Genomic DNA, 14,850 nt, shown 5'->3' on the forward strand with positions numbered 1-14,850 from the left:
CTCCAGACGGATGAAAAATAGGGTCATCATCCGTCTGGATTTCAGGAACAGGATCGGATCGGATAGCAGCGGGTGTCAGCGGACATGTCACTGCTCACATTCCCTGCTCCATAGTAGTGAATGGAGGCTCCGATCAGGTCTGCCTCGAAAACTGACAGGTGGCCCTTGCTCTTCCAAAGGTTGGGCACCCCTGGTTTAGATCAAAGCCTATTCATGTGTTAGAATGGCCCAGTCACAGTCCAGACCTAAATCACACTGAGAATCTGTGGCAAGACTTGAAAATTGCTGTTCAAGACGCTCTCCATCCAATCTGACAGAACTGGAGATATTTTACAAAGAAGAATGGGCAGAAATGTCCCTCTCTAGATGTGCAAAGCTGGTAGAGACATCCCCAAAAAGACACGCAGCTGTAATTGGAGAAAAAGGCGGTTCTACAAAGTATTGACTCTTTTATATTTATTTGTAAAAAAAAAATGAAAACCATTTATAATTTTCCTTCCACTTCACAATTATGTGTCACTTTGTGTTGGCCTATCACATAAAATCCCAATAAAATACATTTACGTTTTTGGTTGTAACATGACAAAATATTGACAATTTCAAGGGGTATGAATACTTTTTCTAAGCTTTGTGTGTATGTGTGTGTGTATATATATATATATATACACAGCTCAAAAAAATGTAAGTAACACTTTTGAATCAGAACTCCTGGGATATTGATCTGGTCAGTTTAGAAGCAGAGGGTGAGGGGTGTATACAGTGGGGGAGGGGTGTATACAGAGGGGGAGGGGTGTATACAGAGGGGGAGGGATGTATAAAAAGGGGGAGGGGGGTATACAGAGGGGGAGGGTGTATACAGTGGGGGAGGGGTGTATACAGAGGGGGGTTGTTAATCAGTTTCAGCTGCGTTGCTGTTAATTAAAATTAACAACAGATGCACTAGATGGGCAACAATGAGACAACCTCCAAAACAGGAATGTTTTTTCAGGTGGAGGTGTCTGGCATTTTTTTCCCCTACTCCCCTTTTCTGACTGTTTTTCACTAGTTTTGCATTTGGCTGGGGTCAGTGTCACTACTGGTAGCACGAGGCGATACTTGGACCCTATAAAGGTTGCACAGGCAGTCCAACTCCTCCAGGATGGCACATCAATACGTGTCATTGCCAGAAGGTTTGCCGTGTCTCCCAGCACAGTCTCAGGAGCATGGAGGAGATTCCAGGAGACAGGCAGTTCCTCTAGGAGAGCTGGACAGAGCCGTAGAAGGTCCTTAACCCATCAGCAGGACCGGTATCTGCTCATTTGTGCAAGGAGGAAAAGGATGAGCACTGCCAGAGCCCTACAAAATCACCTCCAGCAGGCCACTGGTGTGAATGTCTCTGACCAAACAATCAGAAACAGACTTCATGGGGGTGACCTGAGAACCCGACATCCTCTAGTGTCCTCTGCGCTCACTGTCAGACACTGTGGAGATCCATTGGCATTTTCCATTGAACACCAGAATTGGCAGGTCTGCCACTGGTGCCCCATGCTTTTCACAGGTGAGAGCAGGTTCACCCTGAGCACATGTGACAGACGTGAAAGGGTCTGGAGAAGCCTCAGAGAACTTTATGCTGCCTGTAACATCGTTCAGCATGACCGGTTTGGTGGTGGGTCAGTGATGGTCTGGGAGGCATATCCATGGAGGGACACACAGACCTCTACAGGCTACACAATGTCACCCTGACTGCCATTAGGTATTGGGATGAAATCCTTGGACCCATTGTCAGACCCTACGCTGGTGCAGTGGGTCCTGGGTTCCTCCTGGTGCACAACAATGCCCGGCCTCATGTGGCGAGAGCATGCAGCCAGTTCCTGGGGGGTGAAGGAATTGGTACCATTGAATGGCCCCCACGCTCACCTGATCTAAATCCAAAAGAACATCTTTGGGACATTATGGGCCAGATTCACGTAGATGGGCGTATATAGTTTATACTGTATGTGCCCCTTGTCTTTCTGCCTACTTTGGTGGTCTAAAGCCGGCCATGCAGAACACATTTTGTCCAATTTCTTCTAAGTCAGATGAAACCTGAGCTTTGGGCACCTTTCGGCCCAACAATAGTGGATTCTGTTAAATTTTCCTTGACAAACCTCTCCCCCGACCGCCATATACTCTCCTTACCAGCATTCCCTCTCTTCATGGGATTTCTCACTTCACCCCTCCATGGCTTCAATAAATCAAAGAGACCAAATAGCATTTTATTGACATCTTCATTTAATCTTATGTTACAAAATAACACAACTATGGTGTATCCGATATAATACTACAAAGGGGCATGTACAGTCGCTGAAACCTGGGATTGAACCAGGGACCTTTAGACCTTTAGTCTAACGCTCTCCCAACTGAGCTATTTCAGCTTTTGGGGGTGGGGGGATGGGGGAGGGAAGCATATCTTTAGAGTGTGGGAGGAAACCGGAGTACCCGGAGGAAACCCACGCAGGCACAGGGAGAACATGCAAACTCCAAGCAGATGGTGTCGTGGTCAGAATTTGAACCAGCGACCCTTTTTGCACTGTGCTGCCCGTATAATAAAAGCACACGAATATAGTAAAAGCACACGAATATAAGAAAAGCACACGAATATAGTAAAAGCACACAAATATAGTAAAAGCACACGAATATAAGAAAAGCACACGAATATAAGAAAAGCACACGAATATAGTAAAAGCACACGAATATAAGAAAAGCACGCGAATATAAGAAAAGCACACGAATATAGTAAAAGCACACGAATATAGTAAAAGCACACGAATATAGTAAAAGCACACGAATATAAGAAAAGCACACGAATATAAGAAAAGCACACGAATATAGTAAAAGCACATGAATATAAGAAAAGCACACGAATATAATTAAAGCACACGAATATAGTAAAAGCACACGAATTTAAGAAAAGCACACGAATATAATAAAAGCACACGAATATAGTAAAAACACACGAATATAGTAAAAACACACAAATATAAGAAAAGCACACTGAAAAAAACTGGCCCATTTTGGAAAAAATGGAACATTTGGCTCTATGACGTTGTTATGAGCCTCATCATAATACATGGGCCAGGGTCCTGAGTCTCTGATGGTAGAAATATGTTGCGCAAGTATTGCTGCGCCTCTGGCTCTATGATATTGCTATGAGCCTCTTCATGGTACATTGGCTATGGTGTGAAAGACATTCTCCTGGTTGTCCGCCGATGGGAAAAAGTCATGTAGCTGCAGCATCCGACCATTTGCTCTGCCGATTGTTGAAGAGCCTCCTAATAGTGGTCCTCCATTGCAGTCGGTACTGGTCCATGGTTGTTCGGTGGTAATGGTGGAAACCAGTCTATTGGTTCCACCTTCTGACTCTCACTCTCGACACTACAGTCAATGAAATTAAGCTTCTTCTCTTGCTCTTCCAGTTTTTTCTGAGCCTCCTAATTGTACATCTGTGTCGGTAGTTGTCAATGGTTAGCCCAGTAATGGCCATGAAGGGGAGTCCAATGATGGCAGCTTTGGCCTCTTACTCTTGTTAATCCAATTCAGTTTCTTCTCCAACTCTATTGTTTTTTGTGTGAGCCTCTTAGTAGGGCGTTGGCATCGGACTCAACACTTCCGGTTCTTTGGTGACATCATCAAACTGTCACTCATGTATGAAAATCCAGTGAAATACCCCTGTTGCTCTGGGGATATTGCCGTCTTGTCCATGCAGTTGATGAATTTATTCAAATACATGCTGTCATTTGATGGTGGCAGACAAATCTAGAAAGAGAAAAAAGTATTAATCACGGTTTCTAAATGATACAGCAAATGGTAACAAAGGGCTGGATTCAGGTAGATTTGCGTTTTTTTTACAGAGGCGCAGGGCAACGTTTTTGCCCCGCGCCCCCGCAAATTTACTGCGCTGCCCTTGATTCACGGAGCAGTAGCTCCGTAAATTGCGTGGGCGCGCCGGCAAAATGCCCGGCGTAAGCTCGCGCAATTTAAATGATCCCGTAGGGGGCGGGAATCATTTAAATTAGGCGCGTTTCCGGAGCGCATGCTCCGTCGGGAAACTTTCCCGACGTGCATTGCGGCAAATGACGTCGCAAGGACGTCATTTGCTTCAAAGCGAAGGTGAATGGCGTCCAGCGCCATTCACGAATCACTTACGCAAACTACGTAAATTTGAAATTTCGCGACGCGGGAACGACGGGTATACGTAACATTGGCTGCCCCTGCTAATAGCAGGGGCAGCCTTACGCGAAAAACGCCGTACAGAAACTACGTAAGTCGTCGGTGAATGGGGCTGGACGTAATTTACGTTCACGTCGAAACCAATACGTCCTTGCGGCGTACTTTGGAGCAATGCACACTGGGATATGTACACGGTCATCGCATGCGCCGTTCGTAAAAACCGTCAATCACGTCGGGTCACGAGTAATTAACATAAAACACGCCCCCCCATCCTCATTTGAATTAGGCGCGCTTACGCCGGCCGCATTTACGATACGCCGCCGTAAGTTAGGAGGCAAGTACTTTGTTAATACAGCACTTGCCTCTCTGACTTACGGCGGCATAGCGTAAATACGCTACGCCGCCGGAAAGATGCGCCGCCGTACCTGAATCTGCATACGCAGGGCTCGCGTAATGTTGTGAATCGGCGTTAGTATGCAATTTGCATACTATACGCTGACCACAAAGGGAACGCCACCTAGCGGCCATCGCAAGAATGCAGCTTAAGATATGCGGGCAAAAGAGCCTTATGCCGCGCATATCTTAGGCTGCAGTCGGCGTAACGAGGTTCCTGAATCAGGAGCATTCGTTACGCCGGGGCAAGTAAGCAATTGCGCTGTGTAACTATGGTTACACAGGCGCAATTGCTTCTTGAATCCGGGCCAAAGTATGGTGAACCCCACCCCAGAGGTGCAGCAGATTTCACCAAGCAGGCTCCTTCCACCCTAGCTCCCTCTAGTGGTCAGAAGACATACACAATAATCATCTCCAATAATAAACAGAAATAATTCAGACCAGGTCGTATGATTGTGTAGTGATCACAAAATTCATTGACCGGTCTGGAAATCTGGTAAAAAAGATGTCTTCTTAGATTGGTGAAGAGCCTGCCACTGAAAATCTCTCCTTCCCTGTGGTTGGGCTTCAATAAATGTATACTTACTGGTTCAGATTCAGAGGGCGTGAAAGACTTTCTTCCCTCTAGCTCCGCCCAGTCCACGGTCTTGAAGAACGCGTGGCTCCTGATGTCACTGACTTGTTGTTTTCGTCCATCTTGGTCTTTCCACAGAAGCTGTAAAGAATAAAGAAATAGAATGAGACACTGAAAAAGCAATAACAATATCTGAGCAATAGAGAAGCCGAGGCTTTATGTAAACTTACCCTAGTTAGGAGGTTACGGAGGTTGGGGTCCATGTCCTTCGGATAATGGGGATTCATTCCAATAATTCTCTTCAGAACTTTTTCCTGTTTGTCTTTTACTGTCATGAATGGATGTCTTCCAAACGCCATCTTGTAAATTATTATTCCAAGGGAGAAATAGTCAACCATGGTGAAATAATCCATTTTTTGCAGGATCTGTAGAAACAGAAGAGAAAGAGGTAATTAGCATATTGTTAGATCAGGCAGAAGACATAGATAGGACAACATAGTGACATATGTGATGTATGAAGCGCGTGGAGGACTAAAAGGTATAAAACAGAGGCGGAGCTTGTGAATATTGGAGGTGGGGCTTAAAGGGGATGTATAGACAAAACCCTTTTTGTTTACATTTTGCATGCAATAGAAAGAGGTTAAACACTCCAGGGCTTTGCCTAGAAGTGCCCCTTAATTGCCCCTTAGTAGGTGAATGAAGGTATACAGACCCCAATAGCTCAATGTTCACAAACGCTCCCCATGTTAACCACTTCCAGACCTGCGCACGACGATGTACGTCCTTTTTTTAAAGCTGGATATCTCGGTAACGGCAGCAGCTGCTGCCACAACCGAGGTATCCATCTTTAGTGTGAGCGGTCCTGTACACGATAACGGCAGTCTTCGCGGCAGATTCGCCGCGATATCGCCGTTATCGGTGGCGGGAGAGGGCTCCCGCCCCTCTCCCGCGCCCCCCGCCACTTACCGGAGCCGTCGGTAGCGGCGGAGGAGATCGGGACCGTTCGGCTGTTCACTGGGGTTGCGAGTGAAGGAAAAATCTCCTTCACCCGTCCCCATAGCTCTGCTGGGCGGAAGTGACGTCAAAACGTCAGTCCCGCCCAGCCTCTTAAAGAAACATTTTTTTTTTTTGTCATTTGAAAAAATTACAGTTTCAATTTTTTTTTTTTTTCTTGCATTTTAGTCTAAATATGAGATGTGAGGTCTTTTTGACCCCCAGATCTCATATTTAACAGGACCTGTCATGCTTTTTTCTATTACAAGGGATGTTTACATTCCTTGTAATAGGAATAAAAGTGATCAAATTTATTTTTTTTCAGTGTAAAAAGTAATAAAATAAATAAGAAAACAAAAAAAAAAATTTTTAAAGCGCCCCGTCCCGACGAGCTCGCGCGCAGAAGCGAACGCATACGCGAGTAGCGCCCGCATATGAAAACGGTGTTCAAATCACACAAGTGAGGTATCGCCGCGATCGTTAGAGCGAGAGCAATAATTCTAGCCCTAGACCTCCTCTGTAGCTCAAAAAATGCAACCTATAGAATTTTTTAAACGTCGCCTATCGAGATTTTTAAGGGTAAAAGTTTGACGCCATGCCACAAACGGGCGCAATTTTTAAGCGTGACATGTTGGGTATCATTTTACTCGGCGTAACATTATCTTTCACAATATATAAAAAAATTGGGCCAAATTTATTGTTGTCTTATTTTTTAATTCAAAAAAGTGATTTTTTTTCCAAAAAAAGTGCGCTTGTAAGACTGCTGCGCAAATACGGTGTGACAAAAAGTATTGCAATGACCGCTATTTTATTCTCTAGGGTGTTAGAAAAAAATATATATAATGTTTGGGGGTTTTAAGTAATTTTCTAGCAGAAAAAAATGTTTTTGTCTTGCAAACACCAAATCTGAAAAACACCTAAGGTCTGGAAGTGGTTAAAGAGAAGAAGGGGAAAAGCAGGTGAGCAGTTACTGGGGATTTTACCCCATTTGTATGTGTGAAACGGGCCGGACAGATGAATCCATCTTCACTCAGCCTCAATGTCCCCTACAAAGAAGCCCCAACACTGCGCCAGGTCTCAGAATGTCCCACCTTTTGTTGGAGGTTCTGGCCTGGAAACCCACTGAAAGCAACCGGGGGACCAGTGGAGACATTCTCCATTTAGTGAAAGTGGAACACCCCTTTATGTCTTCTCTATATCCAATCATAATAATATTTTGATAAATATTATAATAAAGTCTGATATCAGGCTCATACTTACCTCTGGAGCCATGTAGATTGTTGTCCCCACACGTCCTGTAATTCTCTTCGACTCGGTGACTCCCTTCGCTGACAATCCAAAATCCGCGATTCTTGCGTGGCCGGCGTTGTCTAAGAGGATGTTTCCCGGCTTCATATCTCTGTGAACAATCTCTTTGGCGTGCAGGAATTGCAGGCCGCAAATAATTTCCGCTGTTAAGTTTCTGGTGGAGAAAGAAATGAATTGATTGGCATCAAAAATCATAACAGACCAGTTACTGGTAAAGATGAAGTGACTTCTTCATATAGGCCCAGATTCTCAAAGGGCTTACGACGGCGCAGCGCCATGTGCGCCGTTGTAAGTCCTAATCTGGGCCTTCGTATCTATGCGACTGATTCTTAGAATCAGTTACGCATAGATATCCATTCGATCCGACAGGCGTAAGTCTCTTACACCGTCGGATCGTAACTCCAATTTTTGTTTTGCCCGCTAGGTGGCGCTTCCGTCGATTTCCCCGTCAAGTATGCAAATTAGCTAGATACGCGAATTCCCGAACGTACGCGCGGCCGACGCAGTAAAGTTATGACGTTTACGTTAGGCTTTTCCCGGCGTAAAGTTGCCCCTGGGTCTATGAGGCGCAGTCAATGTTAAGTATGGCCGTCGTTCCCGCGTCGAAAATTTAAAAATTTACGCTGTTTGCGTAAGTCGTCCGTGAATGGTGCTGGACGTAATTTACGTCCACGTCAAAACAAATGGGTGGGTAGGGGGCGTGTTTCATTTAAATGAAGCGCGTCCACGCGCCGAACGAACTGCGCATGTGCCATCCCTAAAATATCCCGGCGTGCATTGCTCTAAATGACGTCGCAAGGACGTCCTTGCGACGTCATTTAGAGCAATGCGCGCCGGGATATTTTAGGGATGGCGCATGCGCAGTTCGTTCGGCGCGGGGACGCGCTTCATTTAAATGAAACACGCCCCCTACCGCCGAATTTGAATTCCGCCGGGTGTTTTACGCTACGCCGCCGCAACTTTAGAGGCAAGTGCTTTGTGAATAAAGCACTTGCCTGAAAAACTTGCGGCGGCGTAACGTAAATGAGATATGTTACGCCCCCCCCCATTTTTACGCCCATCTACGAGAATCTGGGCCAGAGTACATAGGAATATGGATGGACGGGATCAGTTGGAGGGGCCTGGCTAGATCACTTCCTGTCCTCGGTGGTCAGCCTCCCCCGACTCCAAAGTGACCCCGAAATCAAACTTACCTTAAGGTCTTCAGAGGAACTGGAGCTGAAGTTTTTATCAGGTCATTGAGGTCTCCTCCGCTCACATACTCCATAACAAAGGCCAGATGATTCTGTGAAATAAGAAAAACAGGTTACGTTACATTGACGATTTCACATTGTGGAGGAATATCTGAAGACATGCACGCCGACAGACACTGCGGTGGGACATCTTTACTAAGTGCTTTCTGGGGCAATTCTGATAAACTGGGCAGAGGAGAAGCATAGGCCTCCATCACTGGAATATCTTTATCACCATACTAGTTTTGTCTGGTTGTTAGGGTGGCCCATTGACTTCCATATTTTGGTTCGCCATCCTGGAAGATACATGTAGATCAGGAGTTCTGACTTCTCCTGTCTTGCTTTGAGATTTGAGGCCAGAGACAGCCAGGCAGCTAGCAATGTCTAAAGTCAGTAATGGCGGCCTCTCAGCAGAGGCGTTGCTAGAGGGGTGCGGGGGGTGCGGTCCGCACCGGGTGACACCCGCTAGAGGGGTGACACCATCCCTTTTTTTTTTGCTGACATGCCCAGCCTGCCCTGTACCACCCCAGCCTGCCCTGTACCACCCCAGCCTGCCCTGTACCACCCCAAACAGTCCTATACCACCCCAAACAGCCCTATACCACCCCAGCCTGCCCTGTACCCCCCCAAACAGCCCTGTACCACCCCAGCCTGCCCTGTACCACCCAGCCTACCCTGTGCCACCACAGCCTGCCCTGTACCACCCCAGCCTGCCCTGTACCACCCCAAACTTTCCCATGCCACCCCAACTTGCCCTGTGCCACCCTAACTTGCCCTGTACCACCCCGATCTGCCCTATGCCACCATAACTTGCCCTATACCACCCCAACCTGCCCGATGCCACCCTAACTTGCCCTGTACCACCCCAACCTTTCCCATGCCATCCCAACTTGCCCTATGCCACCCCAACTTGCACTATACCACCCCAACCTGCCCTGTACCACCCTAACTTGCCCTATACCACCCCAACCTGCCCTTTGCAACCCTAACTTGCCCTATACCACCCCAAACTAAACTATATCACCCCAACATGCCCTATACCACCTTAACCTGTCCTATACCACCCCACTACAGCAACCTGCCACTATACCACTCTATACTACCCTAACCTGCCACTATACTGCCCTATACTATCATTTACAGGGGCTGGTTTGGGGTGCGCCCCGTGCCCGTGCGCTGCCTGCTTGGTGCTGGGCAGCCTAGACAGAGGGGGGGTGACACCATGTTTTACCGCACCGGGTGACACCAACCCTAGTGACGACACTGCCTCTCAGTATGTGGTTTCTTGAAGGAAAGCCTCTACTCTGTACAGTTTATGTCACCAAGCTCCAGCCTTGTAGGAAGCACTCTACAGTTCTTCTCTCACCTTTACTGCGTTCCGCTGATTTACAGCCAGAGCCCTCAGAAGATCCTGATGTGGGACACAAGTGAAGCTCTCTTCTGCCTCCTCCAATTTGGCACTTAGTGCCTGAAGGACTAGATGACAGGTCTGAACACTGTCATCTCATGGGGCAGGGGGAGGCTTAGCCTTGTGCAAGTTTTGACTCCCCAAAAAAGTCACCATTTGCATAACTATTGTAGGGGGTCTGGATCAATAGTGGAGCGCAGTACCGGGAAGAGAAGAAGAAATTGGGAGATGAAGACTTACCTTTGTCTGGAATGACCCATATATATGGGTGATGTATGGGCACTCTCTGCCTTCTTCTAGAATGCATCTTTCAGTGAGGGCAACGCAGGGTCCAGATCTCAGTAGTTCTTTCTTTACGACGAACTTCACCGCCAGCTTTTGGTTAGTGGCGAGATGGGTGGCCAACATCACTTTCCCGAAGCTCCCCGATCCAATAAGCTTGTGGAAGTTGAAGCTTTCCATATATAGTTTCTTGACACTGCTGGGTGGGATATCACTGCTGTCCACGGTGTCTGAAGTGATGATACTTTGCTGGTCCTCCATTGCTGTGTCCAGTTTAATTGTTTGACTCTTATTGGTGGCAGTAGCCAATGGAGTCTTCTCAATGTCCTTCATGGATGGGATGACTGGACATTGACGGTCTTTCACAGTCAGAGAAGCAATGGTTGCCTCATCCTCATCCTTACTGGTGGGTGGAACCAGTGCAGTTTGCGCACCCTCCCTGGTGGATGGGGTGACTGCACTTTGTTGGTCCTCCACAGTCATAGCCGGTCTTGTTGGTTCTCTATCAATGGTAGATGGAACCAGTGCAGTATTCTCACCCTCATTGGTAGATGGGGTGACTGCACTTTGTTGATCCTCCACAGTCATAGCCGGTGTTGTTGGTTCTCTGTCAATGGTGGATGGAACCAGTGCAGTTTGCGCACCCTCATTGGTGGATGGGGTGACTGCACTTTGTTGATCCTCCACAGTCATAGCCAGTGTTGTTGGTTCTCTGTGACTGGTGGATGGAACCAGTGCAGTATTCCCACCCTCATTGGTGGATGGGGTGACTGCACTTTGTTGATCCTCCACAGTCATAGCCGGTGTTGTTGGTTCTCTGTGACTGGTGGATGGAACCAGTGCAGTTTGCGCACCCTCATTGGTGGATGGGGTGACTGCACTTTGTTGGTCCTCCACAGTCATAGCCGGTGTTGTTGGTTCTCTGTCAATGGTGGGTGAAACCAGTGCAGTATTCTCACCCTCATTGGTAGATGGGGTGACTGCACTTTGTTGGTCCTCCACAGTCATAGCCGGTGATGTTGGTTCTCTGTCAATGGTGGATGGAACCAGTGCAGTTTGCGCACCCTCATTGGTGGATGGGGTGACTGCACTTTGTTGGTCCTCCACAGTCATAGCCGGTGCTGTTGGTTCTCTGTCAATGGTGGGTGGAACCAGTGCAGTATTCTCACCCTCATTGGTAGATGGAACCAGTGCAGTATTCTCACCCTCATTGGTGGATGGGGTGACTGCACTTTGTTGGTCCTCCACAGTCATAGCCGGTGTTGTTGGTTCTCTGTCATTGGTGGATGGAACCAGTGCAGTTTGCTCACCCTCATTGGTGGATGGGCTGACTGCACTTTGTTGATCCTCCACAGTCATAGCCGGTGTTGTTGGTTCTCTGTCAATGGTAGATGGAACCAGTGCAGTATTCTCACCCTCCCTGGTAGATGGGGTGACTGCACTTTGTTGATCCTCCACATTCATAGCCGGTGTTGTTGGTTCTCTGTGACTGGTGGATGGAACCAGTGCAGTTTGCTCACCCTCCGTGGTAGATGGGGTGACTGCACTTTGTTGGTCCTCCACAGTCATAGCCGGTGTTGTTGGTTCTCTGTCAATGGTAGATGGAACCAGTGCAGTTTGCTCACCCTCATTGGTGGATGGGGTGACTGCACTTTGTTGATCCTCCACAGTCATAGCCGGTGTTATTGGCTCTCTGTCACTGGTGGATGGAACCAGTGCAGTTTGCTCACCCTCATTGGTGGATGGGGTGACTGCACTTTGTTGGTCCTCCACAGTCATAGCCGGTGTTGTTGGTTCTCTGTCAATGGTAGATGGAACCAGTGCAGTTTGCTCACCCTCATTGGTGGATGAGGTGACTGCACTTTGTTGGTCCTCCACAGTCATAGCCGGTGTTATTGGCTCTCTCTCACTGGTGGATGGAACCAGTGCAGTATTCTCACCCTCATTGGTAGATGGGGTGACTGCACTTTGTTGATCCTCCACAGTTATAGCCGGTGTTATTGTCTCTCTCTCACTGGTGGATGGAACCAGTGCAGTATTCTCACCCTCATTGGTAGATGGGGTGACTGCACTTTGTTGGTCCTCCACAGTCATAGCCGGTGTTGTTGGTTCTCTGTCACTGGTGGATGGAACCAGTGCAGTATTCTCACCCTCATTGGTGGATGGGGTGACTGCACTTTGTTGATCCTCCACAGTCATAGCCGGTGTTGTTGGTTCTCTGTCACTGGTGGATGGAACCAGTGCAGTATTCTCACCCTCATTGGTGGATGGGGTGACTGCACTTTGTTGATCCTCCACATTTATAGCCGGTGTTATTGGCTCTCTCTCACTGGTGGATGGAACCAGTGCAGTTTGCTCACCCTCATTGGTGGATGGGGTGACTGCACTTTGTTGATCCTCCACAGTTATAGCCGGTGTTATTGGCTCTCTCTCACTGGTGGATGGAACCAGTGCAGTATTCTCACCCTCATTGGTAGATGGGGTGACTGCACTTTGTTGGTCCTCCACAGTCATAGCCGGTGTTGTTGGTTCTCTGTCAATGGTAGATGGAACCAGTGCAGTTTGCTCACCCTCATTGGTAGATGGGGTGACTGCACTTTGTTGGTCCTCCACAGTCATAGCCGGTGTTGTTGGTTCTCTGTCACTGGTGGATGGAACCAGTGCAGTATTCTCACCCTCATTGGTGGATGGGGTGACTGCACTTTGTTGGTCCTCCACAGTCATAGCCGGTGTTGTTGGTTCTCTGTCAATGGTAGATGGAACCAGTGCAGTTTGCTCACCCTCATTGGTGGATGGGGTGACTGCACTTTGTTGGTCCTCCACATTCATAGCCGGTGTTATTGGCTCTCTCTCACTGGTGGATTGCACCAGTCGGTTGTTCTCCCCCTCCAGGGTGGAGATGGTGACACTGGGAGATGGTGGATCATTTTCTCCTAGAAAGAGGGAAAAATAAATATTTAGTTCTTTCTGTTTTATGTTATACAAACCTGTGGACATTTACATTTTTTTTATCTTATTGTGCATTTATAGCTTCTATATATACATGGATAATATTGTCATTGTCCAAACTATCCCCCCCCCCTGGAAGTTAATTCTCGGCACTTGGCTTTCTGTGCCAGAACAAGTGTACCGGTGCTTTATGTGAAGGATATGCTTCAGTTTAATTCTCCCTGCTAGTAATGATGTGTGTGTTAGAGGTACAAGGTGATTTCAGGTGTGACTCATTCCTCTGTGTCTAAATGATTAGAAGTGGCTCATGTTAATTATTCTGATTGCTTCATTGTGGTAATTACCTCTTCTATATGAGGGGCCAAGCTGTCTAGATAACTTATTCTGTTACAACTAGTAATTAACTTCACTGATGTCATTATCTAAAGAAATGTGTCTTCAGAGTCGGCGCCGAAGTGTCTGCCTATGATCTGTATGGAAGCCCCCACTGTGTGTGAAAAGGGGGTGGAGATTTCATTGTTCTTTGATTGAGGATTAGCTTGTAAAGTGCATATATACCTATCAGCATGCTGCCATTAAAGAGTGTCTTGTTCCAGCAGTAAGCTTGGCTCATGTGTGGCTTATTGGGCGATTCCAGGAATATTCCTCCACGTGGAATATTGGGTGATTTTCGTTATGGGAAGAAGGGAATGTTTGACGGGGATATCATTCTACTACCGTCACACTTTAAAAAGCCCCCATGACGTCCCTAACAGCTATTCACCCCCCAAATATCCAGATTTCTACCAAGAGATAACAATCCTAATGTGATATCCTACGCTGAGATCTTGTGGCCAAAGAACACTGATCTGCTACGAGGGGAGGGGGGGGGGGCATATTGGTTCATTATGTATGCAGGCTGTGCTGCTTGTTCTCTAATGATCCTTCCTCTCAATTCAATTTCATCATTCTGCTTAATCCTAAATATTAATGATCCCAGTATTCTGTATTTATTCTCTATATTATCACATTAGTTATGCAGCAAAATTACTTTACTTTTACTGCCTCTGAACATCCGTCCTGAACGCATTTTTTATTTATTTTTTGCTTTCCAAAAAATGCACAGCCTGCATATATGTGACATGACCGTATACATATTTGACTTTTTTGTCAGTTAGACAATAAATCAGTTAGAGATAAATAAATACATAATTCTGTATATTATTACATTAGTTATGCAGCAAGGGTGCTATCTGAACTTTTCTCATGCTCTAGTCATATATATATATATATATCCAGGGCTGCCATCAGGAATTTTTTTAACACAGCTTCAGGCATGGGCCCCCTGGAGTAGAGAACGGGGGGGGGGGGGGTAAATTGAGAAGCAGGGGGGAATGTCGCAAGTTTGAAGCGGGGGGCGCCATGAATTGAGAAGCTTGGGGGGGGGGCTTCCGCTGTGAATTAAGGTTGGTAGAGCTTTGGGTGGTGCTGACGAACAAAAAAAAGGGAGATGCCACCCAGCGCCCTGGGGACCACCGGGCCCC

At 47.1% G+C, this 14,850-nt stretch overlaps 1 protein-coding gene and 1 non-coding gene across 2 annotated transcripts in view; both read right to left on the reverse strand.

Annotated features, from left to right (window-relative positions):
* Positions 1-2,320: 2,320 nt before the first annotated feature.
* Positions 2,321-2,393, reverse strand: TRNAF-AAA. Its single transcript has one exon. It is a non-coding gene; the product is annotated as a tRNA-Phe (tRNA).
* Positions 2,394-3,618: 1,225 nt separating this feature from the next.
* Positions 3,619-14,850, reverse strand: part of LOC120914512 (nascent polypeptide-associated complex subunit alpha, muscle-specific form-like) — a 32,581-nt gene continuing 21,349 nt past the window's right edge. The window contains exons 3-8 of the mRNA XM_040325188.1: positions 10,337-13,311; positions 8,650-8,741; positions 7,409-7,610; positions 5,386-5,580; positions 5,168-5,296; positions 3,619-3,774 (exon numbers count right to left, since the gene is read on the reverse strand). Of these exons, the coding sequence (XP_040181122.1) occupies positions 3,619-3,774; positions 5,168-5,296; positions 5,386-5,580; positions 7,409-7,610; positions 8,650-8,741; positions 10,337-13,311 (3,749 nt within the window). The remainder of the gene's footprint in view (positions 3,775-5,167; positions 5,297-5,385; positions 5,581-7,408; positions 7,611-8,649; positions 8,742-10,336; positions 13,312-14,850) is intronic.

Source organism: Rana temporaria, chromosome 9 (genome assembly GCF_905171775.1).
Source record: "Rana temporaria chromosome 9, aRanTem1.1, whole genome shotgun sequence".
NCBI lineage: Eukaryota > Metazoa > Chordata > Amphibia > Anura > Ranidae > Rana > Rana temporaria.